The 27800-nt window shown below is 59.5% G+C and overlaps 1 protein-coding gene across 1 annotated transcript; it reads right to left on the reverse strand.

The window, feature by feature from the left end:
- Positions 1-111: 111 nt before the first annotated feature.
- ABCA3 (ATP binding cassette subfamily A member 3) lies at positions 112-27253 on the reverse strand. Its single transcript, XM_082772259.1, has 31 exons — positions 27186-27253; positions 22970-23062; positions 20656-20920; positions 19909-20036; positions 19618-19783; positions 18170-18429; positions 17192-17308; positions 16476-16596; positions 15866-16039; positions 15001-15182; positions 13913-14059; positions 13255-13384; positions 12589-12743; positions 12227-12382; positions 11698-11908; positions 11236-11386; positions 10513-10611; positions 9603-9795; positions 8512-8815; positions 7958-8231; positions 7514-7718; positions 6866-7085; positions 6465-6623; positions 5483-5655; positions 4897-5031; positions 4555-4749; positions 3769-3956; positions 3477-3647; positions 3188-3375; positions 3024-3097; positions 112-2481 (listed from the first exon to the last, which is right to left on the reverse strand). Exons 2-31 carry the CDS (start codon positions 23021-23023, stop codon positions 2350-2352), a joined length of 5127 nt encoding a protein of 1708 aa, XP_082628385.1. The 5' UTR covers positions 23024-23062; positions 27186-27253; the 3' UTR covers positions 112-2349.
- Positions 27254-27800: the final 547 nt, after the last annotated feature.

Genomic DNA, 27800 nt, shown 5'->3' on the forward strand with positions numbered 1-27800 from the left:
ACAGCCCACCACCAGCCCCCAGTTCCCTTGCTTTCCCAGGGAGCCCACCCCTCTGCCACGGGACTCCAGCTGGAGCTGCCCCTGACTCTGAAGGAGGCCAGCAGACACCCACTGGAAAAAAAAATCTGTTTTATTCCTATGGTGGGAACACAAGAACAGTGCTGCAGCCCCCCTGGGCACAGCAGCCACATCCCCAATCCCCGCTGCTCCTGCCTGGGGCCAAGCAGCAGCTGCACCCCCGGCATCCCGGCCCTGCAGGAGGAGAGGTGCGGGACAGGGTCCTGGGGGCCACCCCACAGCTTTGGCTGTGCCTCAGGGTGGCCGTGCCCACCTGGGGCCAGCTCCAGCACAGGCCAGGAGCGCTCTTGGTCCTGTGTCAGGGACCTGCAGGCACCCAGCACCCCGTTAGGTCCCTCCTGCCCCAGCAGGACCCGTGCTGGAGGTGCGTGGCTGTGCCATCCAGCCCTCCTGCCCCACCGCTCCCCTCTGTGGGTGCAGCTCTGCCCTGTCCTACTCGTCTCCCTCTGCCCCCAGTTGGCACCACAAGTTCAACAGGCTCTGGGCAGATCCAGGACAGCCCAACAAAGCACCACACATTTTCCTTGCAACTGAGCAGCTCAGAGCAGGGGAAGGTCAGGGGTGCTGGGGTTTTCCTCCCTGGCTCCCTCATTATCCCCCACGTGGTGCGGGGATGCTCCCAGCAAGCAGATCCCCTGCACCCACAGCCCAAGGGGGCTCCTGGGTGCCGGGGGGCTGCTGCTCACCAATAAAAACAGACTTGGTTAAGATCCAGGGAAATTCTTAGTAACATGATGCACCATCATCTTAAACAACAACAGTAGGCAAAGGGAAGGATGGAACAGGAAAGAACGATTTGGTTACAGGAACGAAACAAAAACCCAACCCAAAACGTAGCCCAACCCCTGACAATGCAATCACAGGAAGGGAATCAGCACCCCTTGCCATAAATATTAATTCATTTAGTATGTGCAATTGTGTGTATTACTATAGTGCAAATAGCTCTGCATTGATCACGGAGCAGCCAGCCAGAAGGGGACTGCCCACAGGTGACACAGGGACTAGTTAGAGACAGACAAGAGTAAACACGTATGGAAAACAAACAAACAAAAAAAAGCAACGCTGGGAAACACCAAAATTAATCCCTGTTGCTGCCTCTGGGCTCTTTGCTCAGTGGGGGCTGCAGCCCAGCACGGTGAGGAGGGGGCAGAGCAGCAGGACCCGAGCGCACTGAGCGCATCGCCAGCCTCCAAGCCCCGTCCTGCAGCCTGTGTCACAGGCTCCAGGGCAGTGCTGCTGTTTCACCCTTTTAATGGATGCAACACAGAGCCAGGCAGCATGCCCAGGCAGCCTGCAACACCTCCAACCCATTGCTGCCTCCTCGCTGAGCCCCGGGGCAGGATTCATCACGCGCTGGGCATTTCGCCATCGGTGTGTCCTCCCTCGGCCCAGCGCCAGCCCCGCACGGCCTTGCACTCTACTCGGGCTGCTGCCCGGCTCGCCCACATCCACAGAGGTTTTTGGGCAGCAGGAGGAAGAGGAGGTGTCGGGGTTCCCTTTTGCCATGGCACCAGGAGCCTGGAGGGTGGCACCAGGGGTTTTGGTGCCAACGGAGACGACTCAGCACACGCTGCTCGCACTAAGCAGGGCTGTGCAGACACAGCCTGTCCTTTCTGCCTTTCCTGCACCTCTCGTGCTCGGGGTGGGAGTTTTGCTGCTGGGGAAAACCCGCGGCTGCTCCTCTGTGTCCCCTCCAGCTAGGGCGAAGCGCCCCCGAGGGCAACCACAGAGCACCCCAATTAACCCAGCAAACATTTTGGATCTAAGCTATTCAACAGCATCCTGATAAACCACAAGCAAACCAAAACAGCGAACAGAATACAATTCAGCATGCGTGCACAGACCATGAAGCAACCTCCTGGTGCGTGTGAGTGCCGGGCAGGGTGTGTGGGGGGGACAGGATGGGTGTGTGGGGACCTGAGGCTCCTGCGCCCCGCTGCCGACGGAGCTCCAGCCCAGCCCACAACGCCTGCCTGCACCCATCCGTGCCTTCCCTGGCTTCGGGGGCTTTTTTTTTTTTGTAGATGGGGACAAATGATGACGAGTGAAGTGTCACATGCGCACGCAGGCACACGCACACCCGTGCACACGCACTGCTCGTGTATCCCGAGAGCAGAGGGTACGATTCCATCCTCTCCCCACCCCAGTGAAAATTTTCTTACATTTATACATTATTTAAGACACACGCTGATATATAAATTACTGTCTCTATATATACTATGTATAGGCAGCAGGGCCAGTCCATGGAGAAGGACACCGGGGGGCTTTTGCTCATTTCCCTCTGTCCTCTGTGTAGTGCTGGAAGCGAGTGAAGCTCATGAAGACTTGCTCCAGGGATATCTGGCTAACCGAATAGTCTTCTAAGCGATACTTCTCTTTGGCTTTCTCCAAGGCCCCAAAGACCTGCACGGGACAGCACAGCAGCACCAGTCACTGCCAGATCCCTCATCCTGGGGAGAGCCACAGCAGGCTGCGGCTGAAAGAGCAAAGCTTTTCCCCATGGAAACCACAGGGCAGCAAAACCTTCCCTGGCAGGAGGGTGGTGAGAAGCCAGGAGACGGATTATTTAGCAGAGTACCATTATTTAGCAGAGTACCCGAGCCCATTAAAAAAATGCACACGTTTCCTGGACTGGGGTCCAACAGGGCTGGTGGCTCTGCAAAGCCACCGCCTGCAGCCCCGGGGAGCAGCAAGGAGCAGCGAGGCTCAAACCCCGCAGGCCCTGGAGGGTCTGTGCTGGCTCACGGGAACCCGTGCTGTGCTCCCGGCAGGGAGATGGACGTGATGACCAAGCACAGCCCCTCCAGCGCCCTGCTGTCGCAGAGCCTTCAGGAAATGCTTGGAGATGAACACAAGCAAAATCAGCGTGTGAACACTGTGTGAACTCCCCAGCCACCCTTGCCTCCTCCTGCAAAGGGAGGAGACGTGCTCCGGCACCCCCTTACCTGTGCCCAGCTGAGGTTCTTGTTGGTCAAGTGGTAATGCACCATGCCCTGGTGCTCGTGCTTCAGGACACTGCCTGGGAGAGACCAGGAGAGAGAGGCTCTGAGCTAAGAAACTCCTGAAGCTCACCAAAGCCCCCGGCCCCCAGCCCGGCAGCTCCCGGTACCTGGGAAAGTCTTCTCCACGAAGGCCTTGAAGGCCTGCAGCTCGCCTTCCTCGTCGCTCCGCGTTTTGGCCAGCAAGGTGTAGCCGCTGCCAAACTTGCTCTTCAGGTGCTGGGGGCTGCCCAGGCACTTGAACTGCCCGTTCACCATGATGGCCAGCCGCGTGCACAGGGCCTCGCACTCCTCCATGCTGCGGGACAGGAGGGGGGGCTCGTTCAGTGGGGCAGGGGCGCCGGGACATGCCGGCTCTGCCCGCCGCACCCCCAAAACCTCCCTGCCCGGAGGAGTCACCTGTGGGAGGTGAAGATGATGGACTTGCCGCACTCCCGCGTCCGCGTCACGGCGTCCCAGAGCAAACGCCGGGCCACGGGGTCCATGCCGGTGGAGGGCTCGTCCAGGAAGATGACGGGGGGGCCGCCGATGAGGGCGATGCCGGCGCTCAGCTTCCGCTTGTTGCCACCGCTGCAGGGGGAGACGGAGAGGGGCCCGACGTGAGCACGGAGAAACCACGCCAGGAAAAGTGGAGAGGACCCCTCGGAGAGGGTGTGGGGGCACGCAGGGGCGCGTTTGAGTCCCTGCTCACCTGTAGGTCCTGATGAGCTTGTCCGCGTGGGGCTCCAGGAGCAGCCCCCTCAGCATGTTCTCCACGCAGCTGCCGATGTAGCGCTCGGGGATGCCCCGCAGCCGGGCGTACATGCTGAGGGTCTCGCGGCCCGTCATGTGCTCCAGGAGGGCATCGAACTGCGGGCAGTACCCGATCCGCTGCTGGACCTTGGGGGGGAAGAGAGGAAGCCAAGGGGGTCAGCTCGGCAGCAGGTCTGCACCGCGAGGTGCCCTGGCACCCCCAGAGGGTCGCTTTGCACCTCCGCAAGGTTATGGGCTTCGTGTAATGGGGATGTCCAGGGCTGACAGAGGTAGGTGCACCCAGGGATGGGGCTGAAACCCCTGACCCATGCTCCGGGGTGTTTCAGGTTGTGACTTATCTCTTGCCTTGCCACAGGGAGTGGGCGATTCCCAGCAAGAAGAGACCTAGCAGGGGTTTGGAAGCATCTCACCTGCTTGTTTTAGGGAGACCACCGTCTGACCGTGGGCATTAACTCACATTTTTCACATGCCCAGTTGCAGAGCTAACCCATTTTAAAGCTTCTGCCGCCCTCCCAAGGTTAGGCTTCCCTTTGTTTCCCATCTGTTAACCCAGTAGAGAGGGGATTGATTCCAGGTGAACAAATTAACAGGGAGCCAGATGAGAACACCACATCCCTGGGGCATCACATCACCCCTGACACTCGCAACCATGCCCTCCTCAGAGGCACTCTGAGATGGCCGAGCCCAGCAGGACACCAGACACCGCCCCCGCAGCCCTCGGTACCTTCTTGATGTTGGCCAGGATGCTGTGGCCATCCACAAAGGCATCCCCTGACGTGATGCTCTCATCACCTGTCAGCATCTTGAACGTGGTGGTTTTGCCCGCTCCGTTGAAGCCGAGAAGACCAAAGCATTCCCCTTTGCTGACCGCCAAGGAGATCCTGTCCACTGCTAGCAGGGACTCCCGGCTGTCATAGACCTGGGGGAGAGCACAGCACAAGCGAGCAGGTCAGGGCACGTGCCAGGTGCCCGACGGCACAGCCTGGCTGGCGGGGGCTTCCCCAGCCCCCAGGGAGCACGGCTCTGCTCCCAGCAGGTTGCCCAGCACGGACCGTGCTCTCCTCACCTTAGTGAGCTCCTTGATGACCAGGGGGCTGCTCAGAGACGACAGCAGCTCTGGTGGTGACTCCAAAACCTTCTTCCTCTCATCTGCTACGTCACGGTCCTCGGGAAGCACGGACACCCTGTTCAGCAGTGCCACCTGAACACAGGGACAAAAAGCACCGTCACCTTGCTGCTGGGGGACAAGGGGCTTCCTCTGGGCTGGCCTGGCAGGAGCCACCCCCTCCATCAGCCACCTCCAGGGCACCCCTCTCCCTCTGCCAACCCACACGTCCCACAAGACCTGCCCCTCAGAGCAACCTGCCCCACGGCTGCTCCCCAGGGAAGATGATTGAGGTAAAAAGGCCAAGAGCCCGTGGGGTTTGGGAGCTGCAGCTCCTGAAGCGTCCCAGCCACGTGACACTTCATGCAGAGTACCAAACGGAGGCAGAAGCAGAATTTGGAGCCCTAACCACCACATGAGTGACCCCACGAACCCCCAGCATTTGGGTTTGATCCAAGTGAGGGACACAGGCCTGTCTCCAGCCCGCGGGGACTCCTGCTTTGTCACAAGGGCACCTTGCTTCTCCCCCCCATGTGCTTCAGCTCACCCATTTCCGCCGCCTGCAGATGCCACAGACCAAAGTTCTCAGCCTCCAGAGAAGGTTTGTCTCAATGAGGAAGAGGAGGAAGAGGAAGGAGAAGCCCTGGATGGTCAAGGAGGTCAAGTACCGCCCGATCCCAGGCGATTCCCAGGAAAAGTAGTTCATTTGATAGCTGATATCTGAACAGGGTTGGAACAAAACCAAACTTGGATCAATCCCCACTCTGGGGAAGGGCAGATAAGCTTCAGAGAAAACCGTGAGCTTTGCCAGCCCCATCCCCACCCCCACCGGGCTCCCTGCCCACAGCTCTTTCCAGCACTTCCCACAAGAGGATTCAGGTCCTGGAGGGCATCTGGCACCAAGGTGCTGGGCACAGACACAGAAGAGACCGAGTCACTCGTTCAGGACCATACCCGGCTTTTCCTGACTAGTCCATGAAACTTTCCCCAGTCCACATTTTCCTCCAAATCACAGAATCAAAGAATATCCCGAGTTGGACTCGATATCCTTGTGGATCTCTTCCAACTCCTGGCTTCTCATTAGTAAGAAAAAAAGGTTCCTTATCTAGATCACTCCATTAGTGTCCAATGCTGCCCCGTTTTTGCTTTAAAATGACACCTGGAGCTACTGCCCAGGTCGGGTTAGAGGCCTGGTGACACTGGAGCCACCTCCCCAGGCGAGCATCTCCTTCCCAAGCCCCGGCCGGGAGCACCCTGGGGACAGGCACCCCCACAGCAGGGACCCAGATGCCATTGTGGATTTTAGCCCCGTCCCCACTACAAACCCCACTCCATCACCTCCAGCTGCCACAGGGCACATGCAGAACAAAGCTCACCCCTCCAACTCCAGCTGGATTTCCTCCAGAACAGAACCAGAGCTGCCCACAGCCCTGCTGGACCCATACCAGCCCTCCCAGCCCCCCCAGCCCCATCGCCTGCCCCACAGAGAACCCCAAAAGGGGCCAGCCAGGACCAAGGCAGAGACTCACTGAATGCCTTGCAGATGAAGATGGCTTCAACGGAGGAGGTGCAGAACTGAATGAACTCGTAGTTCTGGTAGAAGTCACTGATGCACTGGCCCAAGCAGTAATTGGGTAAGGCCAGGAAGACTTTATCCAGGGTTCTGGAGAGATCCACCAAGCCCAGCTCTGAAAGAGGACCAGAGGAGGATCAACAGGCTGGATTTAGCTGCTTTTACAGAAAGACCCTGACGCATCTCAGAAGGAGAAACAACACATTTTGTTCTGCTTAACGGGTGAGAAGGGGCTGTCTGGGGGGTTTTCTGCTATGTGGCCCTAGAGCCTAAGTGTGAAGGAGTCCCCTTAGGGGCTGCGTCTTCTCGGTGACTGCAGGGTGCAGTGCTGGGTGTGCAGAGAGGGCAGCCACCCACCTGGGATGCTCATGATGGTGACAGCGAGGAAGGTGGCTGTGCCCGAGAGGATGTTGAAGATGGTGAGGCGGGTGTAGGCAGTGGCTGCCACCGAGAAGAAGAAGCTGAGGAGGTACATAAGGGGGATGATGGCCCAGCCGTAAAGGAGGAAGATCAGCATCACATCGACGAGGTGGCTGTCTTGCGTGAAGGCTTGCACGTCAAAGGCTTGGAATATCACCTGGGGCACAGCAAGGTGAGGAGAGCGCATGTTTGTCTTGACTGCAAGCGATGCCATCCTGCCTCCATGGCCCAGGCTGCACCGCCCTGACCAGGGACCTGCTCACACACAGCTCCTGCTGGCAGCACCAGCAGCCCATGCCCGTCCCCAAGGAAAGCCCTCTTCCTGCAGATTTTGATGCTTAAGGGTGAATCCAGGGAGCTTCTCTCCATGCTCCCACACGTCAGATTTTCTAGTGCCAGTGCCCACACCCGCTGCACCCAACAGACCTGGATCAGGGGAGCTGGGCTCTACCAACACACATCCCGGATCTCCCAGAGGATCCACAAGAAGCACCCGCAGCTCATCTGGGAGATCCCTGCAACTTTCCATGAGCTGCGGGGGTTTCACTGAGACAGGAGGGTGTTGGGCTGTCAGAAGCGACCTACCAGCATCAGAGCACAGGGAATGAGGAAGTTGATGATGTCCCAGAGCAGGGCGGACAGCCAGAAGTTGACCACGTAGACGCCGCTGACGAACTGGACGTGCTTGGCCTTGATGGCCCGCTCACTGACCAGCAGGAGGGCGAAGGTGCTGGCAAGCGAGGCCATGCCGTACAGCAGGTTGATCGCAATGGCAAACCCAGTCTGGCCCCTGTGGGAGAGCAGCGGGGCTGGTTAGAACAGGAACAGCCTGACAGACCGACACGGAGGCCGCATGGGGACAACACGCCTTCACCGTGCTTCCCGTGGAGTCTACACTAGTGAATGCCCCCAAAAAAAGCACGTCTCTGTGGGACGAGGGCACAAACAGCCCTCCTGGCACACCACAAACCTCCAACCACCCTGCCAGACACCCTAGCAGGAAAGAAAGCGCCGCGCGATCGGACGTACTCCATGAGCTGGTCTTTGGCCTTCTCGGTGATGTTGCGGGGCTGCGGGTAGTTGGTGACCGTGATGGAGGCGTTGGGGCCTGCCAGCACCCTGAAGACAGCGTTGTCGGCCAGCATTAGGGCAGTGGCGGGGGAGTGATAGGCCTGGTTGTTGAAGAGCGCGGTGACCATCGTGCGGTTTCCAGCTCCTTCGAAGGAGGCGGCAGCGATGTAGTGCTCGTTGAAGGCTCCCCCCTCCTCGGATGCTCTCGAGATGAGGTATTCCTCCAGGCCACCTGCCGAACACCACCGCTGTTACAAGCGGACTCCAGGCAACGAGAGCTGACCGGGGCCACCTGGAGAAACCCCCAGGCAGTGCCAGCCCTGGTGGCCCACTCAGCCCCGAAAACACAGCTCTGTCTGGGTGAGGAGGGGAAGGAGCCCGCTGTGGGACCCTCCTGTGCAGGACAGGATGCAACAGGGTGCATCAAGTGGGACCCCAGCCCTGGCAGGAGAGAAGCCTGCAGCCCCCGCACACATCGCTGGGCATTGCCCGGGTGCCCTGCCAAGCCTCACCCGGCACCTCCAGCGGCGACTGGCGCTGGGCATCCAGTAGCTCCACGTACTGCTCTGCCAGCTTCTGCGACAGAGCCGAGGTGGCCGGGACGGAGAAAGGCACAATGGTCTGGCCGTAGGGCTCCAGTGTCAGCCTCAGCAGGGAGGAGTCCCTGGGTCCCGGGAAGGTCTTGGCCACGATGAGGGCAAAGGCAGTGAAGATCAGAGGCACGAGGAACTGCGCTGCCACCATCTTCCAGTTGCGCCAGCTGTACATGGCTCGCTTCATGAACATGGCGTAGAACTGCTGGCAGCACAGGTAGAACTGGCAGGGGAGAAGGCAGGTCAGCGCCGGGCCCAGCACCACCATGCACGGCTGGGGAGGGAACGAGCCCAGAGCCCCCTCCCGGTCCCCCTCCAGCCCCCAGGCTGTGCCACCAGCTGCTTGCAGCAAAGGGGTTAGCAGGGCAGCTGCTTGACTTCGGTGCAGCTGGTCAGCTGTTCAGAATCCACTTTGGGATCTAAGGGCTCAGAAAAGCAGCTTCAGACATGGCCTTCACCTCAGCCCAACTCTCAGCACGGGAGGTTCTCAAATAGGATTGCTGTGGCAAGGCTGCCTGCCAAGGCAGCTGAGAGGCCCGGAGCTCCCAAGCCCAGCGCATGTGAGCGCCTTCTTTACTTTTTAAACCATAAACATCTTCCTCCCTCTAGTGTGAGACATGCCCTTGAGAAGGACAGGGCAACTTATCACAGGCATGTAGGCAGCGGGCCATGAAGGACTGCAGCAGATCTGGAACACCCAGCGAGGGAAAGAAGCCTCTCTCATCTCCCTGCTGGAAATGCCAAGGGCTGTAGCAAAAGCAGATGAGAAACACTTGGGATCACCTAGACATCTTCACAAGGTGGCACCTCTACAGAGCACGGGATTAACGTGAAGATTGGCAGTGACCAACCCTAAGCGACCCTTAAAATAATTTGTGCTGAAGTTTAGGATTCCACTTCTCCACTAGCGACTTCCAACTCACACAAGGTGAGACAGGGCTGTGGGGGGCTCCGTCCGGTAACCCCACTGCCGAGGTCCTGTGCCTGGGGCCCCGACACCCAGCACTCACCCCGGTGTTGAGCTTGATGCTGGAGCAGTCCTCTGTGATGAGCGCTCCGCTGTCGTCCGTCATGTCCGTCATCCCGCTCAGGCTGCTGGAGTCATCCATGGCCCAGTCGTTGGAACGCCTCTCGTGCTGGTACTGCAGAGCAGGCAGCTGGATGGCCTGGATGTCCATGCTGGAGTCCACCAGCTTCCCAACTCTGCACCAGGAGGGACAGGGGAGGATGAGAGGAGAACCCAGACGGGATCAAGCTGGAGAAGCCAAACCCAGGAGACAAAACCCATGTGTGCTGTGGAGAGCCCACCGCAACCTGCGTTGGATTGAGCCTTCCAACCTTCCTTCTCTCCCCAGAGCAGATGTTTTTCCCCCAGTCTGGACATTCAGACACAGAACTCTGGGAAGGGCCCGTGGCAGAAAGGTGCTGCCTGTATGAAGCTTCTTCCACAGTTGCAACTGTTTTTTTTTTTGTTTGTTTGTTTATTTGATTGTTTTCCTAATCCATTAAAAATCAAATGTTTGTTTTTGCAGGGAAAAAGTAAAAACATGACTTAGTGGGACTTCACACCTACACTTGGACTTGCTGTTTCCAGCCCAGAGAGCTGGGGGGCTGTGCTGGACACCACTGCTGCTGGTGCCCATGGGGGCTGTCCCACAAGACGGCTGTTGGGACTGTCCCAGTGCTGCTCACAGAGCCCAGGCCACCCCTGGCCACACGCTGCATGGTCCCAGTCCCATTACCCTCTGGAAAACTCTTGCAGGTCATGACTAAGGCACACGGATTGCGCAGCCAGCCCCGAAGGGTCCCTGACCACCACTCTTGGGGGGGGACTCAGCTCACGATGGAGGACCCAGCTCGTGCCCCCACACACTGCTCTTCCCACCAGCTGGACCACAGCCCAGCTCCCTGTCCCCCTACCTCAGGAAGACCTCCTCCATGGTGGTGACCGAGGCACCGTAGCTTGCGATGCCCAGCTCCTCACGCTTCTGCTCCAGCTCCGTGAACAGGGCCTCAAACCTGGAAGGATGAGTGAGGTGTCAGGCTCTGCTGCTCATTCCTTCTGCTGCAGCCAAAAGCCAGCTCCAGGCAGATCCCCCTGCTTGGGGGCACCGGGATGTGGTTTCACAGATGGCAGACAAAGCCGTGCAGTGCAGCACCCATCCAAAGGCACACCCTGGGGCTTGGATTTCAGCACAGCCACAGGTGAGAAGAGGATGAGAGAACTCAAAGTGATGGTTTGAGTCCTGCAGCCAGCTTCAGGGCTGCCTGCAGCACTGGGTGTCCTTCTATCCCCAGGAACAGCATCTGGTCTCCGTCTTCTGCTGTTCTCCCTTGTCACAGGCAGCCTCAGACACCCTCATGCCATTGGCCCATCCAGAGAAACCAATGCCCCCAGCCTCCCACACCCTGCCCAGGCGGTTTCTGCATGACAGGCATGGTGGCAGGAGAGTGACGTGCCAGCAGACACAGGGGGGGACTGCAGTGAGAAGAGGAACCCAACTCGACTTCCCAGGATCAGCACTGCAGCCACGGGCTCATGCACACCTGCGGCTTCCCAGGAGATGCAGAGAACAGAAATCCCCCAGTGCATGGGGACAGGGGACCCACTTGGGGAGGGAGAGCAGGAGGTGGCACCATTACCTGTGGGTGCTCTCTTTGGGTAGGATGAAGGACAGCTCTGCCCCGGCGTTGCTCTCCATGGTGGCGTTGGGCACGTACTGACAGATGAGGCGGGAGATCTCCCCCAGGTTACAGTAAGGCTCTTTCACCATCACCATGTGGTATCCTGCCCCTGGGAAGAGGGGAAAAAAGAGGGTAAGCCAGACCTGGCCCTTCAGTGCTGGAGCACAGAGAGGGGCTGCCAAGGGGGCTGCCAAGGCACCGCAGGGCCTTGCTGGCTTTGTGTGGGCTGCAGACAATGCAAAAGCCAGTGAGAAGGGCTGAAGGCAAGCCAAGGAGCAAAGCTTTCACAGCACCAGCCACCTCTGAGCGACTAGCTGTGAGAAATAAGCAGGGTACGGGCCTCAGGAAAGGCGTAACAGCGTGACGGGAAGGCAGAAAGAGGACAAACACTCCAGCAGAGCCTGCCTGCTCCTTCCTTACCGTATTTACGTTTGAGGAAGAGCGAGGAGCCGCAGCACTGCAGCTCGCCCTTGGCCATGATAGCGATGCGGTCCCCCAGCAGGTCGGCCTCGTCCATGAAGTGGGTGGTGAGCAGGATGGTGCGGTTGCTCCTCTGCTGCTGGAGGAGGTCCCAGGTGGCTCGGCGAGAGGCTGGGTCCATCCCCGACGTCGGCTCATCCAGCATCACCACCTGTGCATGGGAGATGGGCGCTGGTCAAAACGGGTCTGGGAGAGGCACGGCAGCACTGGAAGGGGTAAACCTGGCACCCACGAGCCTTGAGCCCCCAGCGTGCATGCAGTGGGCTTGTCTGGGGGAGTTCCCAGGCAGCAGAGCTGCACTGCAGCCTCAGGACATCAGTCTCAGAGCTGCTTCCCTTCGTGGCAGTGCTTCCACCTCCTCACTGCCCCTGCATCTCCAGTAGCAAACAACAAGTGAGGGACAATCTCAGAGCTGCAAAAAAAGCCCTGGGGAGAAAGGCTCAAAGCAAGCCCCACCACGGATGCTTGCCTTGGAGTCCCCGATGAGGGCGATGCCGATGGAGAGCTTTCTCTTCATGCCTCCGGAGAGCGCCTTGGTCAGCGAGTGGCGTTTGTCCTCCAGGTTCAGGATCCGCAGGACGTGGTTGATCTCCTCAGGGCACTTGGATGCTGGGAATCCCTTCAGCTGCCAGACAAGGGGAAAGAGGGCTAGGTACACCTGCAGGGGCAAGCGTCCCTGACAAAGACCCTTCCCACCTCACCAGCAACCAGCTGCTAAGCCCCATCACGGCCCCTGCTCCACACCCAGGGCCTCGCCTGCCCGCTGACAGCCCCACGAGCAGCGTGCAGTGCTGCACCACGAGCCCCAGGCTGCCCCAGCACCAGGCTCACCCCCGCGTAGAAGTGGAGGTGCTCCTCCACCGTCATGTTGTCGAAGAGCACGTCGTGCTGGGGACACAGCCCCAGGCTGCGGCGGATCAGCACCATGTCCTGCGAGATCTCGTAGCCGTTGATGTACGCCTGCCCACTCGTCGGGGAGTACAGACCTGCGAGGAGCAGCAGCAGACCTGTGCTGAGCCTGCACGGCTGAGCTGGAGGAAAGGGCAGGGCCCTGCCGTGGCCATGAGCCCCCCCAGGTGCTACCCAGCTGGCACCCGCTGAGGCTGGGGCATGGAGCTCTTCCCTCCCACCCACAAAGGAGGCCGAGAGGCTACCACAGGCAAAGTTGGTGCTGCTGTGTGTGCAGGAAGCCCACAGGTACCCATCCTACAGCCAGCCCTTTTTCCTTGCAGTGCTGCTCCAGGCACCTTTCCCTCCAGAGGACACCCTCAGGCCGATCCCCCAGGCTCCCTCCATCTCCCCCAGGCACTGATGTGCTTCCCAACACCCTGCCATCCCCAGCTAACAGCTCAGCAAACCCAAGGTGCTCTGAGGAAGGGCAAAACCCTCTCCAGGCTCAGAGAGGACACACAGCTCCCCTTCCCCAGCCAGCCCTGCCCAGCAAGCCTGCAGGCAGCACACCCCCTGCTCCTGCCCGTGGCAGGACACAGCCCCTACCTGTGAGCATGGACAGAGTGGTGGTCTTCCCAGCCCCGTTGTGTCCCAACAGAACGGTGATCTGCCCTTCGTACATGTTCACCGTTAAGTCCTTGACTGCCTCCTTCACCTTGTTTCCCACTCTGAAGACCTGCAGAGATCACCTTACTGAGCTGATGCTGCACTCACGCCGAGTGCTGTCAGGCCTGCGCCCTCCAGGCAGCCCAAGGCTGTGATGCTCACGTGGGGTTGAAGACCCCTGGGTGAAGAGGGCAGTAAGTGACGGGGAACCTCCCCAGAGGTGGGAGCTTTCAGAAAACCAAGCACAAGGTGCAACAGGCACTGCTGCTGCATGGGCAAGCACAGCTCAGCCCGGTGGGACCAGGACAGAGAGCCCTGCAGGCCTGCTGTGCTGGAGGAACGGGGCTGCTCTGCCTGGACCACCACACAGGCCATGCCTACTGCCCTTCCAGAGCAGGGATCGAGGCACCCCCTGAGCTCAGGGTGCTGTGAGATCGCTTGACAAATGGTTGTGGGAAAAGGCCTGAGCTGTGCTCCCGTCAGCCACAACACCCGGCAGCTCCTTGCAGGAACTGCACGGCTGGGGACTGCTCGAACACTGAGACAGCACGGGGGAAGGGAGAGCATGGGACCAGAACTGGCAACGGGAAGGCAGTACCTTGGAAAGGTGCTTTATTTTGATGCCTGACACGAGGTCAGAAGGCTCCTCCTCAATGTACTGGCTCTTCAGGGCTTTCTCAGGGTCCTCCTCCTCCTCTTTCTCTTTTCCCACGACTGTCCTGGGGCGCCTGCACCAGTACGAGGGCTGACAGGAGAAGGCAAAGAGACACTCAGCAGCCCCCAAAACCCTGTATGCTCTAAATGGAAAAGGCCTGGGATCCACTTGATGCAGTTACACCCTTTTTGACCTGCTTCTCTAGGAATTAAATGTCCAGGACCTTAAAACCCTGTGTAAATAGCAAGTCAGCAACTCCCGGGCCTAGGGCATCTGAGTGCCAGCATACCAAGGTGCCCAGCACAGGGCTGCCCTGGGGTACTACTGCCTTCTGCCCCAAATCACCATCCCAACACCCGCATCTCCACTCCACCAAGAGCTTTGCGTGGGTCTAGCTTCAAGAGGAAGTCAGATGCTCGAGTGCAATTATGCTGGGATAAGGGGATTTAGAGGGGAGGAGGAAAAGCCTCCCAACATTCATGCAATCACAAGCGATGTCTCAGTGCAGCTTAGGCAATTCTCAGCAAGCAGCTGAGCTGCAGTGACCACCACGGGGACAGGCTGGGGTGACATCAGACCTGGCAGTGAGTGCAGCACAGCCGATGGGTGACAACTGGCTGGCCCTGCAGCTGCAGCCTCCCCAGGCCAGCGGTGACAGCACAGGACAGACCCCGCTGCACCTTGCTGCTCAGGGCGGTCTCAAGCGACTGTGTCTGCTGGCCCTCACCTGGGTCTTCTCTCTGATGCCTTTGCTTGGGGCATGGAGACATGGTTAGCAACAATGTGCGTGCCAAGAAATGTTGGGACAAAGATTGAAAGACAAGAACTATGTCTTGCAGGTCATAGACAAAAATCTGGCTGCATCACCCTTGACCGCAGATGCACTGCAGGCCCCCCAGTTTTGGAAGCTGGCGGTGCCACCATTTTGCTTTAGTCTGACCTGCTGCATGACCCCAAACCAGAAAACATCACTGAGTAATGGCTGTAAGTCCTGCTGGAAAGGGTGGAAAGGGTGTGCAGGCAGTGCTCACCGTCAGGAAGAAGTACCAGGGCTGCGGCACGCCGTACTCCCCCGGGAAGACAGCCTCCACGTACCAGGCCACCAGGCCATAGAGCACCGAGTCCAGGAGCAGCATCCCCAGGACTTGTGCCAAGGTGAAGTTGTCGTCCACGCTGATGGGCTTCATGAGGTCCCTCCACTGAATGCCAGTCCCTGCAGTGACACAGGGCACTGCTCACCCCTGCCCAGGGCGCTCGCTCACCCCCAGAAGGACGGAGGGGAGCAGCAAGTGTTCCCAGGGCTGCAAGATAGCACCCCCGACCCTAATTCAGTGCTCCATAATGAGAAGCACATGCACAGCCCGACAACCTCCATTTCAAATACGTAAAGACGTAGCAGAAGCATACTAAACCTGGAGGCTCCCACCCTGTCCCTTGCACACATCACCAAACTTCTATCACTTTCTCCATAACTGCCCTGAGAAGAAACCATCTCCTCTCCAGCCACTGCCCTTCCATCCCTGCAGCCTCCTTTTAGTCCCACCACTTTGCAAAAATGCTGCCTCTGCTGGAACCAACAGAGGATTCTTACTAATGTAGAAATTAAAAAATGGAGAGGAAACACAGTAAATTCCCATCCCTTGGAACAGAATTAACTTTGCCACCAAAGCAGCACGCGACAGCATTGTGCAAAACAGAGACTCCATTTGGTGACTGCCAGATGCATGGGTTTGGAGAGGGCAGAGCCTTGGTTCTGACAAGAGCTGTGTAGCACCCTGAAATTACCCATCCTGCTCACATCCAGCCGCCCCCTGACTTCTTTCTGCCCCTCAAACCACCTGCCAGCCCGTCCCAACCCACCACAGGAAGCTCTGATGCACCGAAGGACGTGCTCACCTTTTCCTTCAAACATGCCTATGAGCTGTGCCCCCATGGCCATGGCCACGTTGGAGATAAGGCAGGACGCCAGCTTCTGGCTGTGGGACATGAGGTCGTAGCGAGGCGAGATGAAGAAGTAGGGGATGTAGGAGAAGAAGTACAGGAAGCCGCCAGCAGCAGCCGCAACATTTGCTGCGAGCACAGAGAAAAGAGGGAGGGAAAACATCAACCAACTTCCCACCAGCTTTCCATCCACAGAGACTGAGACCTTTTGTACAAGGGGGGCAGGATGATGACTTGCCCAACCCAGTGCATGCCGGGGCTGCAGCAGCTGGACGAGGCCCTAACACATGAGCCCGTCTGGTTTGGGAAGTGCCAGTGTACACTTCCAATGCACGATGTGGAAAACGCAGCCAAAAAATGGAGGAAAGAACCTCCCTCCACACGACAAAACAAGTTGTTCTACACGCTGCCCTCTGCAACCTCATGTAATTCTGCTTAGCACACACTGTTGACCTCCAGAACTCCCTCCCAACCAAAATTAATCAGAGGTCTTACAGCACAACCCCCCTGGCATTGCATGCCGACCCACCCAGCCCTGCGAGGAGGCGGGCAGGGAGGAACTCACCTCTTGAGAAGAAGGTGCTCACCATGAAGTTGAAGGAGATGGAGGAGATGGAGAAGATGGCGAGGAAGGTGAACACCAGCGTGGGGTCACTGTTGGTAAGCACCGCTCCTTGTTCGCTCACCTGCCGAGAAAACGGGGTCAGGCGTGGGGCTGGCACTGCGAGCCTGGTGTCCTCCGTGGGGTAAAGGCAAACCGAGGCAGGTGGAGACACCCAGACCCTCCCAGAGCAGTCCAGAGGAAGGAAACGGGGCTGTCCTCGTGTGATGCAGGGTCTATGAGGCAGGGGATGCCTTGCTCTGCATCCAGACTGCCACATCCCGCTTCTTGCAGTGCAGATGTGAGGAGAGGAGAGCTCGAGGAGCCGAGGACGCAGCCCTGAGCGGTGGGATGGCCCTGCCTGGACAGTGCCTGCGCCCGCAGAGCTCCCACCCAGCCTCCCGGGCAGCTCACTGCTGCCGTGAGAGGCAGCTCTGGGGCTGTGGATGCAACACCCTGAAGCTGGGAGCAACTGAAACAGACTCCTGGCTGCCCTCCACGTGCATTCACCCACAGAGCTCCAGCTGTGCCCATGCAGCTCAGCAGAAGGCCAACTCCAGCCTCTGTGACACACGGGGACGAGTCCCAGGTCACCGGGACAGCCCAGCCCGCGGCAGAGGAGCCCTGTCACCCTCGTGCCCCGGCACCGCAGAGCTTCTGGCCCGAGGGCAGACACTCACCTTGACACAGAAGAGCACGGTGACGAAGAACACGGACACCAGGAGGAAGAGGAAGAACATGAGGAACCAGGCGCTCCAGTGCAACCAGTTGCTGAGCCCCATCATGTGCATGTACTCCTGCAGGGAGGTCACGCCGTCACCCGGGGCTGCTGCCACACTTCCCGGGCAGGGGAACAGGGCCACGGCAAGGGGAGGTGGAGAGGTGGAGACCGCTCTGCCCCCCAGCACTGTCGAGGGAGGTGGCAGCCCCGGGTGCCCCACAGGAGCTGTTGGCCGAGCTCCCCCCTGCCCACACACCACAGCAGGGAAACACGGGGTTCCAAATTGGAAAGACAAAAGTCCCGTTTCCCACACGCTGATCTCCTGCGCCCATGAGAGCTGCCTCTCTGTGGGCTGCCCCTCCGAGCACCCTCACAGCAAGGGAAGCGGAGCGCAGAGCCGCGTCCCAGCAGCAGGATTAGCGACATTCCTCACAGTGCCTTGCTAATCCGCTGCCATTGAGCCTCCCTGACTCCTGTGTGCTGGCTCCAAACCCAGCGGGGATTTAACCTGGAGTGCTGTGTCCACTTCTGGGCTCCCCGCTACAAAAAGGACAGGGATCTCCTGGAAAGAGTCCAGCAGAGGGCCACAAAGATGATATGGGGCCTGGAGCATCTCCCCTATGAAGAAAGGCTGAGAGACCTGGGGCTGGTCAGCCTTGAGAAGAGAAGACTGAGAGGGGATCTCATCAATGGTTATAAATCCCTTAAGTGTGGGAGACAGAGGGATTTGGCCAACCTCTTTTCAGTGGTTTGTGGGGACAGGACAAGGGGTAATGGCCACAAGATAGATCACAGGCAGTTCCGCACCAACACGCGGAAGAACTTCTTCACGGTGAGGGTGACGGAGCACTGGCACAGGCTGCCCAGGGAGGCTGTGGGGTCTCCTTCTCTGGAGATATTCAAGGCCTGTCTGGATGCCTACAGACCCTTGCATTACCTTCAGCTTCTTCTCCTTCTCGTGCACAACGGCGCGGACGATGTTGAGCGAGGTGTAGGTGAAGCTGAGCATGAGCAGCAGGGGAAGCTGGTTCTGGATGGCGAGGACAAAGAGGTCGTTGACGTAGGGCGGGTAGGGGAAGCGCTGCACCACCACCGTGATGTTCTCCAGCAGGCTGGCGGCGCTGGCGTTGGCATGGTACTGCATGATGGCCCTGTCCACAGCATGCTGCACTGCCAGGAAACCTTCTCGGATATAACCTGCACGGCAACAACACCATAAAGTAGGGATGGGCGCGTGCTCTCCAGGAAGTAGAGAAGAGCATGGCGCCTTTGGAAGAGAAGCAGCCTTTACAGAAGGAGGGATTTCTTGGGAAGAGCAGGAAACATAAAAAGAACTCATAACAGAAGGAAACGTTACTATGAAAACACCCTCTATCATTCCAGCAGATGCTGGGAAAGATTTAAATCAGAGGAATTTAAATCTTTAGCAATTGTAATTTAAAAGCAGCTAGCAGAGATCCTCAAAATAACCTGCAATCCTTTTTCTGCCCACGTTTTTATTTGTCTAAGATTCTCGGTCATCGTTAACCATCAACAATGCCACCAAGCAGAGTTTATTTGTGGTGTTTGTTTGTTTTTTTTGGTAAACCAAGAACATGGGAAACTACAGTATGTTTTGGTGAGGAAGAATATATCCCATTACGGACACATTTGGTTTAAAAATTTTGTGCGTTAGAAAATAGTGAAAGATTTATTTTTGTTTTTTAACTGTTCTATTGTCACTTGGGATTTCTGCCACATTACTGAAATTGAGACTCAGATTCTGTTCAGAATGCCCCAAGCGAGCATTTTGAAAGCTGGCTGCTTAAAACATGCTAGACAGGTAAGGAAAAGGTGAGAATATGAGATTACTCGATGTTATATATTAACTAAGTTGCTAAACAAACACTGTAGTGAGAGAACTGATCCCAGCTTCTGGTCACCCCGTCCTGCAAGATATTTGAACTAGCAGGTATTGTTCTCTTGTGCTTGGTTTTAATTACACTCTGTGAGCAAGAACAGTCTGCCTGCCTTCTCAGTCCTTCAGTCTTTTTCTTGATGTCACCATGAAATCAGGAGGAAGAAGACACCAGGCTGGGGGAAATATCCCTTTCACAGCCAGAAAGGAAGCTCCCGAAATCAAGAGCTGGGCTGGTCTGAAACTGGTGCCAGTTCCAGCAACGTGGCCGCTGCCTCCTGCTCAGGCTGTGGTCTGGCTTTCATTAAAAACCCGCGCTCAAACCACAGAATTGCTCTATTTTAAGCATTTAAATAGCACGATAAATCCTAGATAGTTTGGACCCTGAAATATATTTTCCAGTAACCCATTTAAAAATAGAAAAGAAGAACATCCACACGCCCATCTCCTCGCCTGGCAGAGCAGTGCAGACCTGCCGGCGGCCTCACCTGGCGTTCCCCCATCCGCAAACTTGGCCTCCCGGGGGCCGGGCAGCTGGAAGAGTGGGAAGAGGTAGCTGGTGTGCCAGTCGCGGTCCAGGTTGGGGTTCAGGCCCGTCTGCTCGCTCCGCGGGGCGTTCCTGGGGCTGTACTTGAAGCGCAGCTCATAGTCCACCTGTGGGGAGGACGACCACGTCACGCACCAACCTCAAAGGGGCGATTTCGGGACACATCCCGGGAGCAGCAAGGTGCCGGGGGCTGCATCCAGCCCCGCTGTCCCTGGGGTCCCGCAGCACTCACCTGGAGGGGCAGCGGGGCTGTGCTGTGGTTGAAGCGGTGCTTGAAGACGACAGCAGCCAGCACGCTGCCCGAGCGGTTGTCCACCCTGACGTACTCCTCGAACTCCCTCTCCGAGGCGAAGCCCTGAGCTGCAGGGAGGAAAGCCGGGCCGTGAGCTGCCGGTACTCAGGGAGCAGAAGTTAGATCTCCTTGCACAGGAAAACCTAACGTTATTTTCAGTTTGAAACACGAAGCGCTAAGATTTTCTGTGCAAGGAGATTTCCAAAATGCTCAGCTTTAGGGAAGTGACAGCCAGTTTTCTTCAACTATTTTAAGCCAGTATTTTTCTAGATAGAAACTGCAACAAGATGTGACAAAAATCAGAACTAAACCCTGCAGCTTTACACAGGAAAACCGTTGCCTTGACGTTCTGACAAAACCGAGGCATCCTTGGAACCGAGCGTGGGTATTTAACCGAATAGAAGTTTGTCCGAGAATTTCTGGTCCCAGGGTGGAAGGCAGACTGACGAAGCCTAAATTCGTCCAGCTGGATGCCCTTTTTTCCAGCCTCATTTGCTTTACCCGTTCCCTGTAAGACCAGGCTGCTGAGCAGAGGGCTGTTCTGGGAGACCTCCTCACCCCGGCCGTCAGAGCACAGGCGCTGCCCCGGCACCCATGAAGCTGAGAACATCGCACCCCGTCCACGTCACTGCGGTGGTGCAGGATGGAGCCGTGACCACGCACGAGCTGTGGCCTGGCCCCGCTCACCTCGGATGCTGATGGGTAAAGCTCTCTCCACCGCCTCAGCGATGCTCCTGACGGCGCTGCTGTTGGAGGGGACGTACGCCAGCTCCCAGGGGTTGCTCGGGTGCCGGCGGTAGAAGAAGCCCGGCAGGTCATCCACGGACTCGGCGGGGTAGATGGTGGCGTTGGGGTGGCTGATGGAGTGCACCCGATGCCGAAGCGCGATCAGGATGGCAGCAAACAGCAGCGGGAGGCAGATTTCGATGACCGTTACCAAAATCTGCCGTTTCTGCAGCAAGGCCAAGGGGAGGGGAGAACAAAAACCACACCGGGATGTTAACACTGGAAGCAGAGCGAGTGCAGCAACGACGACCGGGGTGCGCAAACCCCGGTGCCCGAAGTGCTCCTTGCAGCGCCTGCAGCCGCGCAGGTTTCGCAGCCGGGGCTTTCCTGCAGCTGGCCACAATGAAGGAAGCAGCCAAGTTAACCACGAGGCCAGGCGGGCTCTGACGGCTGCACCGAGGAGGTTCCCACAGCTCCCAGGACTTCCCAGCCACGGCGGTTCCTGTCCCCTTCCCTAACCTCTGTCCGGCTCTGAGCCGCGTGCCTTTAGAGTCAGCCTGAGCTCAGCACGCGTCCCAGGCAGCCCGAGCACCACCCTCCAGCCCCTCAGTTCTCCCCCGGGGCTGCCTCGCAAGACTTCAAAAACGAACTGCCAGCACGTGCTCAGCCTGGGCATTAATTAGCATTTAAAATGGGGCTCCTCCATTTCTGCTGGCAGGCGCCCAGCCTCGTGCAGGATGGTTTGCGGCACGGGGGCAAGGAGCGCCTCCTCCTGCAGCCCGAGCTGCCCACAGGCAGGGCAAACCCATCTCGCCCGACCTCGATCGCTGCAGCCACGGCTCCTGAGATTTCTCTGCACACACCCAGGCCCAGCAAGCCCCGGTGAGATCCGCGGCACCGTGGGGTGTTTTGGGTGCAGCCCTGCCTGCACTGCCCGCTGCTCCAGCCCCGTGCTCTGCAGCAGCTCCTTCAGACCCACAACCATCAGCCCCTGAGCGGCGCTGCCCAGCAAGTTATAACCTCCCAGGCTCTCTGCAGACTGGAGGAAGGATTTATTTTTCAGACGGGAGGGGAAAAAGGAGCAAGTTGGGCAGCCTGTCAGCGCAAGGAGCACGGAGTCAGCCCTGGCATCGCAGGAGGGATGCGGAGGCTCTGGGCTGGCAGGGAAAAGGAGCGTTCCAAAGGAGACGCTCGTAGAAGCGAGTGTTGCAGTTGTCTGATGGTTTTATAATGCAGCTCTCGCAGACCAGCTGCCTCCTGCAGATTTACTACCATATTAACCCTCTAATAGTCCCTTGGACTTTCTCCAGAAGGGCTGCCTGGCTCCGTGAACTTGGCGGCTGATGCGCATTTACCAGCATGAGCTTTTGCTACCGCGGAAGTCGTTCACGCTGCCGTGTTTCAGAGGCACCAGGGACACCCATCCACAGCCAGCACCACAAACGGCTGCTGCTGCCAGCCCGGGGCAAGCCGTGTGCCCCCACCCCAACACCCAGCTCCACGTGGAGGTGTGTTCCCCTCCCTGTGCCGGGAGGGGATGCTCCTGGTGGGACGCTGCAAGCTGGCCCTGCTCCTAGCACCGAGGCAGCAGCCCAGCTCACCCTCCCCTCTGCCCCCTTTTACTTTTACACAAGTGCTGATGTGCAAAATGGGGACTGAAGCTGCCCAGCCTGCTGCTCCCTCCTCCCGTGCTGCCCCGGCCTGGTGAGAGGCACGGCCACGCTGCTCCAGGGGGCTGCAGCCCCTTCCTGCTGCCACTCTGCTGGGCAAGGCTGGCAGCAGGATGAGCAGCGAGCTCCAGGCTCCCTAAATCCCTCATAATTAGCGGGCTGCCACGCACAGAGCTGGGCTGGGAGCAGGTGCCAGGACAGCGGTGGTTTAAGGCAGCCCACGCACCCCTAAAAGCTGCTTCTGAGGACAGCGGAGAGTAATGGGGTAAAACCATCTGGGTGGCGGTTTACAGACACTGCTCAGGACCTGCCAAATCCTTAAAGGATTTGTGTAAGGAGATAGCTCAGAAAAGCCACGCCGCACAGGAGGACACGGGGGTTATCGTGTCCACGAGCAAGGAAGCTGAACTCTGCCTGATTTCAGAAGCGAGGGAAATGGGGAAGTGCGGGCACGAGGGGATGGGGACAGAGGCAGGGAGGCGCTGATCCCTGCCCGCCTGCCCTGACACAGAAACACAAGAACCAGGATGCCAGGAAAGCTCTGATGTAACCACGTCTGGCAGTGCCAAAGGCAGTGTCCCCCCAGGAGCGCCGTGCCGGCCTACCTGCAGGATGTAGTTCTTCCAGAGGAGCAGCCCAAACTGCCTGAGAACAACCATCCTCCCATCGGACGGGGACCGCCGCCGCTTCGCAGGACTCTGAGGAAGAGGAGAGAGCAGTGAGCACGGTGCCCTCGCAGACCCCGGCAGCTCCCCACCGCCAAGGCCCAGGAGCTTGCGTGGTGGGGCAGAGGTTGCTGAGCCCCCCCAGGGCAGCAGGGTTTCATTTTGCCACAAGGAGCGCCAGGAGCTGACGATGATGATGGTGTGAGGAGACCAGGAAGCATCCCAGGCGTCGGCAGCAAGGCTGAGGGTGGCTATCGCCGCTCCCAGGACGATGTTGCAACAACTGGCTCAGCCCCGAAAGAGTGGAAAATAACCACAGTGCTCCCTCCCCAAGGGTCACGAGGAGCCCTCGAGAGCCAGAGGCGCCTTGGGTTTCTGGTGCTATCTGGTCCCAGCCATCCGCACGGCCTCGAGGCAGCTGCAAGCATCTGGACACGCAGCGAGGGAGGCTGCTGCTCGGAAACCCAGCCTGAGAGCACCAGGAGGTGTTGCAGCCACGTCCCACGGAGCTCCCGGGGCGCTGCACCCACCACACGGAGCAGGGCAGGAGCCCCACGGGCAGCGCCGGGTGAGCACGCTGCTGCCCAGGGCTCTAAAAGCCACCCCGAAGGCTGCTGTGCAAAGGGAGCCAGCGCTCGGGCAGCTGCACCCCCTCGTAGGGGTCCTTCAGGCAGGGAAGAGCTGTAGTGAAGGGGTGTGAGCACAGGATTACAGCACCACGACCGGCCCGAGGCTGGCCAGGAAGGCATTTGTCGCCCATTCCTTTGGTTCAGGTTTCAGGCTGCGCCCCCGCCTCCCGCGACGCGAGGCGGCAGAAGTGTTGGTTGTGCAACGGGAGCACTGCTTGCCCAGAACAAACTCTTGTCCCAGAGGAGAGGCAAGGTTGAGAAAAGCACAGGGGAGAGAGGTCAGCACCCCAGGGTGCTGCACCCAAGCCGTTCCCCTCTCTGGAGGAACCCACCAGCCCTCCTCCCGCTTCCAGCTGAGCCATCCCTCCCAGGGCACACAGGGGTTCCCCGAGGAAACTCTCCAGCCCCGGCAGGAGTTGAGCTGTGCTGGCACTCACCCCATCACCCCAGTGCAGGGGGTCAGCCCCAGCACGAGCAGAGCCAGCCAGCATCACGGCTGACCCTGGGTCTACGAGACAAGAGGAGGTAGCACGGCCCCGCCAGCAGCTCAGGATAAATGCCAAACAATCATCTCACAAATCCCTGACCTCAAAGGTCTTGTGCCAGGCAGCTGAACTCACTTCATCACATCACGTTCGGCAACTGGAGCCGGGAAACGCAAACCACAAAATCGGGGAAAAGGAGCCATTGAGCCAAACAACAGCCCTGCTGTGCTCGGAGGCTGAGCCCAGCAAGTCCCCTCTTCCCAGCTTCACCTCGGAGGTGCCCTCTGCCACGAGGAGCCCCGTGCTCCAGCCCCAGCCTCACGGCTTGGTCCACGGGCTGGCAGCATCGGCAGCCACACGGAAGGACACGCTGCCTCCCAGAAATAGCACGGGAGATGCTCGGCAGCAGGTTCTCCAGCTCTGGTGGGTACAGCACCAGCTCCCCGGGTTCGGAGGCTTGCTGCACTCGTGCGAGCAAAGGCAGGCAGGCAGGCAGGCTGTGTTTTCAGCACACGCTGCACAAAAGCATCGCCTGCAGACACGGGAAAGCCGGCTCTGAGGGGCGGCCACGCTGCTCCGTGCCTCACCCAGCTGCCCCCGCGACGACAGCCGCCTCCTCCTCCTCCCTCTGGCCGCAGTGGGGCCGTGCTGCTGCCACTGTGATTGCTTCCTGAGGCCAAAAGCACCCACAGACAGCTGGGCCTCCGGAGATTAATAGCGCCCATAGCCTCGGTGGAGAGCTGCGAGTACAACGCGAAGCAGCCCAGCGAGGCCAGGGGGTGGACAGTGACCCACCCGGCCGGAGCTGGGTAAAAACACGCCACAAGCACAGCGCCAGCAGCTGGGAGTAACAGAACAGCAGCAAGAGCGGGTTAAAATCCACACGGATCCGTGGATAAAGCAACAAGCATCCATTTGGCCAGCCCGCCCTACATAGCCAGGTCCCCGAGCCCTTCAGGTGTCCTCCTGGCTTGGCACACTTCTGTCCAGCCCTGAATCAAACTCCAGGTGCAAGCTCTGAGCAAAAAAACATCTGCTTTTTTTTACCATTTGATACAAAGAAGTTCGATTCTTGCAGTAGCAAGCAACATCTGCGCCAGACTGTCCTGCTCTGCGCAGTAACCCAGAAAAAGAAGAAGAGCTCCAGAAGGAGCCCGTCAGACACCCCCCTCCCAGGTGGCAGGCAGGGGAGGAACAGCAAAGGGGATTTTGCCAAGGTGGCTGCTGCTAGATTTCGGTTAAAACAGACCGAAGCCCATCCCAGGCCCTCTCCGCCCCAGGTGACACCGTAGCAGAAATGCCACGGGAAGGGCCAGGACCCCTCCAGCCCCACACGCAGCAAAGCAGACGACAGGACGCCCGTGCGCTCACACGAACCACCTGAACACAAAAACCTCCTCCTGCACTTCCTCGAAGGGCATTGGGAACGAATCGAGGCGACCAAAACCATTGCTCCTTTGTCTCACAGGCGATCCGACAGCGACCTACCTGCTGCTCGCCCTGCCGCACCCTCGGACACCTCCCAAGCGCCCGCGCGGCGCTGCTGCTCCCAGCGGGGCTCTCACCTCTCTGAGAAAGTGTCAAGCACCTCTTGGGTAACGCCAACGCTACGCAACGTCGGAAAACTCCAGTATTGCCAATCAAATCTGCCCACCCTTTTTGAAGTGCCCCAAGAAAACCCACACCGAACCGTTTGCTGGCTGCGGAACAAGAGCAGGAAGGCGCTCAGGGCTGCTCTTACAGACTTAAACACAAAAAAAAAAAAAAAATGGTTTCCCAGGTTCTGAGCATCCCCAGAAATGATTTTTTCAACTCAGAACGTGCAAAACCTGAAGGGAAAGCCTTTTTTTTTTGGAAGGCGCTCCCTAGGCAAGCTCTGCTGCCCCAGCAGGCCCCAGCCTTGCTCCTGGGGCCGCTCGATGCAGCGATCCAGCGGGATGGCCATCCTTGGGAAGCGGGGCTGTGCACAGGCGGATCCGTGCAACCATGGGAGGCACCGCGTGTACCTTGCAGGAGGACACCACGCAACTCACCTGCAACCCCGCGGTGCCAGGGCAGATCAGGTTACCTCTAGAGACGCTCTCCTGCCTGACCTCAGCGCTCACTCTGCCAGCCAGGACCAACTAGCCCAGGGGAAGCAGGAACACGGCCAGCTTGGGGAATGTGTGGCCCCCCAGTTCCACCTCCCCAAAAAGCCCCCGCTTTCTGCACCGCAGCCCCGAGGGAGGGCGAGCCTGCTGAGCACAGGGCTGGCCCCGTGGCCACCCTCCTGCCCACGAGGACCTGATGGGTTCGGATCGGGGCAGGAGGACGGGCAGGGACGGTGGCCACAGCCCGACCCCGCTGCCATCGCCCCGAAGGGCCGGGTGAAGGCCATGCAGCGCTTATTTCAGCTCCCTCGCCTCATTTCTGCTCTTCTGCTGCCCTGTTGCCATAGGAACGCGGCCTGGAAATGGCAGACGGGGCTTTTTTTTTTTTTTTTTTTTTTAATCGCTTCTCCCCCCGGCTCGGCGAGGGAGCATCCCCGGCAGGCTGGGGGGGGCTGCAGCAGCCGGGGCCGGGCACGGTGCCGGCAGCCACGTCCCGGGCTGGACGGGGCAAGCTGCGCACAGCGTTTTTGGGAGCCGGGAGCCATTTCCGACACCTCCCGGCCATCCTGCCTCCAGCAGGGCTCCGGGACCGCCTGCCCCGAGCCGCCAGCTCCCGGCTGCTGCCGTCCCTTTCCCGTTTCGCTGCTGCAGGAAGCGCAGGAGCCGTGCGCCCGGCAGCCGACAGCCCCAGCGCACTGCGGTGCGCACGGAGCCCGAACCCCGACGCGCGCCCCCGCGAACCGGCACCGGCGGCTCCCGGGGCGGCCCCCACCGTGCGCGCCCCCGGCGCTCCCCGCTCCCCAAGGGCGAGCACCGGCAGCGGGCACGAGCAGCGGCGGCGGCGGCGCCGCCACCCTCCCGGAGACCCCATGGGGACCCCCCTTGGGGACCCTCCCGGTGCTGCTGGGGCTCGGCCATGGGGTCGGAGCCCCCCCCCCGGTCCCGCACTCACCGGCACCCCCCGGCCGGGCGGCTCCGGCCTCAGCGCCGCGCCCGCGCCGCCGCCATCCCGGGAGCCGCCCCGCCCCGCGCACGCGCCGGGCGTGCGCGTGCACGCGAGCGCGAGCGCGCGCCGGGGCGGCGGGGCTGCGCCCGCTGGCTCCGGTAGGGGGGGGGCGCGAGGGGCGCGCGTGCCCGCGGGGGGACCTGCGGCACCTGGGGGCTGGGGAGGGGGCCCCTGGGCAGGGCTGGGGGCTCCGAGCAGGGCTGCAAAGGGGGAGGCAGGGCAAGAAATGGGGAGCCCAGGGGGGAAGCGTCCCCAAAACCGGCTCTGGGCACCCCCAGCAGGGCTCGTGGCAGGGCTCGGGGTTAGGAGATGGGGAGTGCAGGTTGGTGGGGTGGGATGGGGTGAGCCTGCACTCCGAGCGTGGCCAGCTGGGGCTTGGTGGGCTCCTCGTGGCTTTTCCCCATCGCTTGGGACCACGCTGCAAACATATTGCTTTCGACCTACTGCAGGTGTAACAGGAACGGGGTGGGCAGAGCTCTGTGCCCGTGCCAGGGAGCTCGGCAGCGTGGCCACGGGTCCTGGGGGGTATCTGGGGCAGCTGGTGCCTGTGGAAGGCAGGCC

This window comes from Aythya marila (assembly GCF_965140915.1).
Source record: "Aythya marila genome assembly, chromosome: 15".
NCBI lineage: Eukaryota > Metazoa > Chordata > Aves > Anseriformes > Anatidae > Aythya > Aythya marila.

Bases quoted from the DNA above. Each gene is read 5' to 3' on its own strand.
- ABCA3 (XM_082772259.1), bottom strand. From the start codon at position 23,023: ATGGTTGTTCTCAGGCAGTTTGGGCTGCTCCTCTGGAAGAACTACATC. The intron at 3,648-3,768 runs GTGAGCAGGGAC...CTCCCCCTGCAG, and splicing joins AAGCTCATCAGGACCTACAG to CGGTGGCAACAAGCGGAAGC. The intron at 3,376-3,476 runs GTGACTCCTCCG...CCTGTCCCGCAG, and splicing joins ATCATCTTCACCTCCCACAG to CATGGAGGAGTGCGAGGCCC.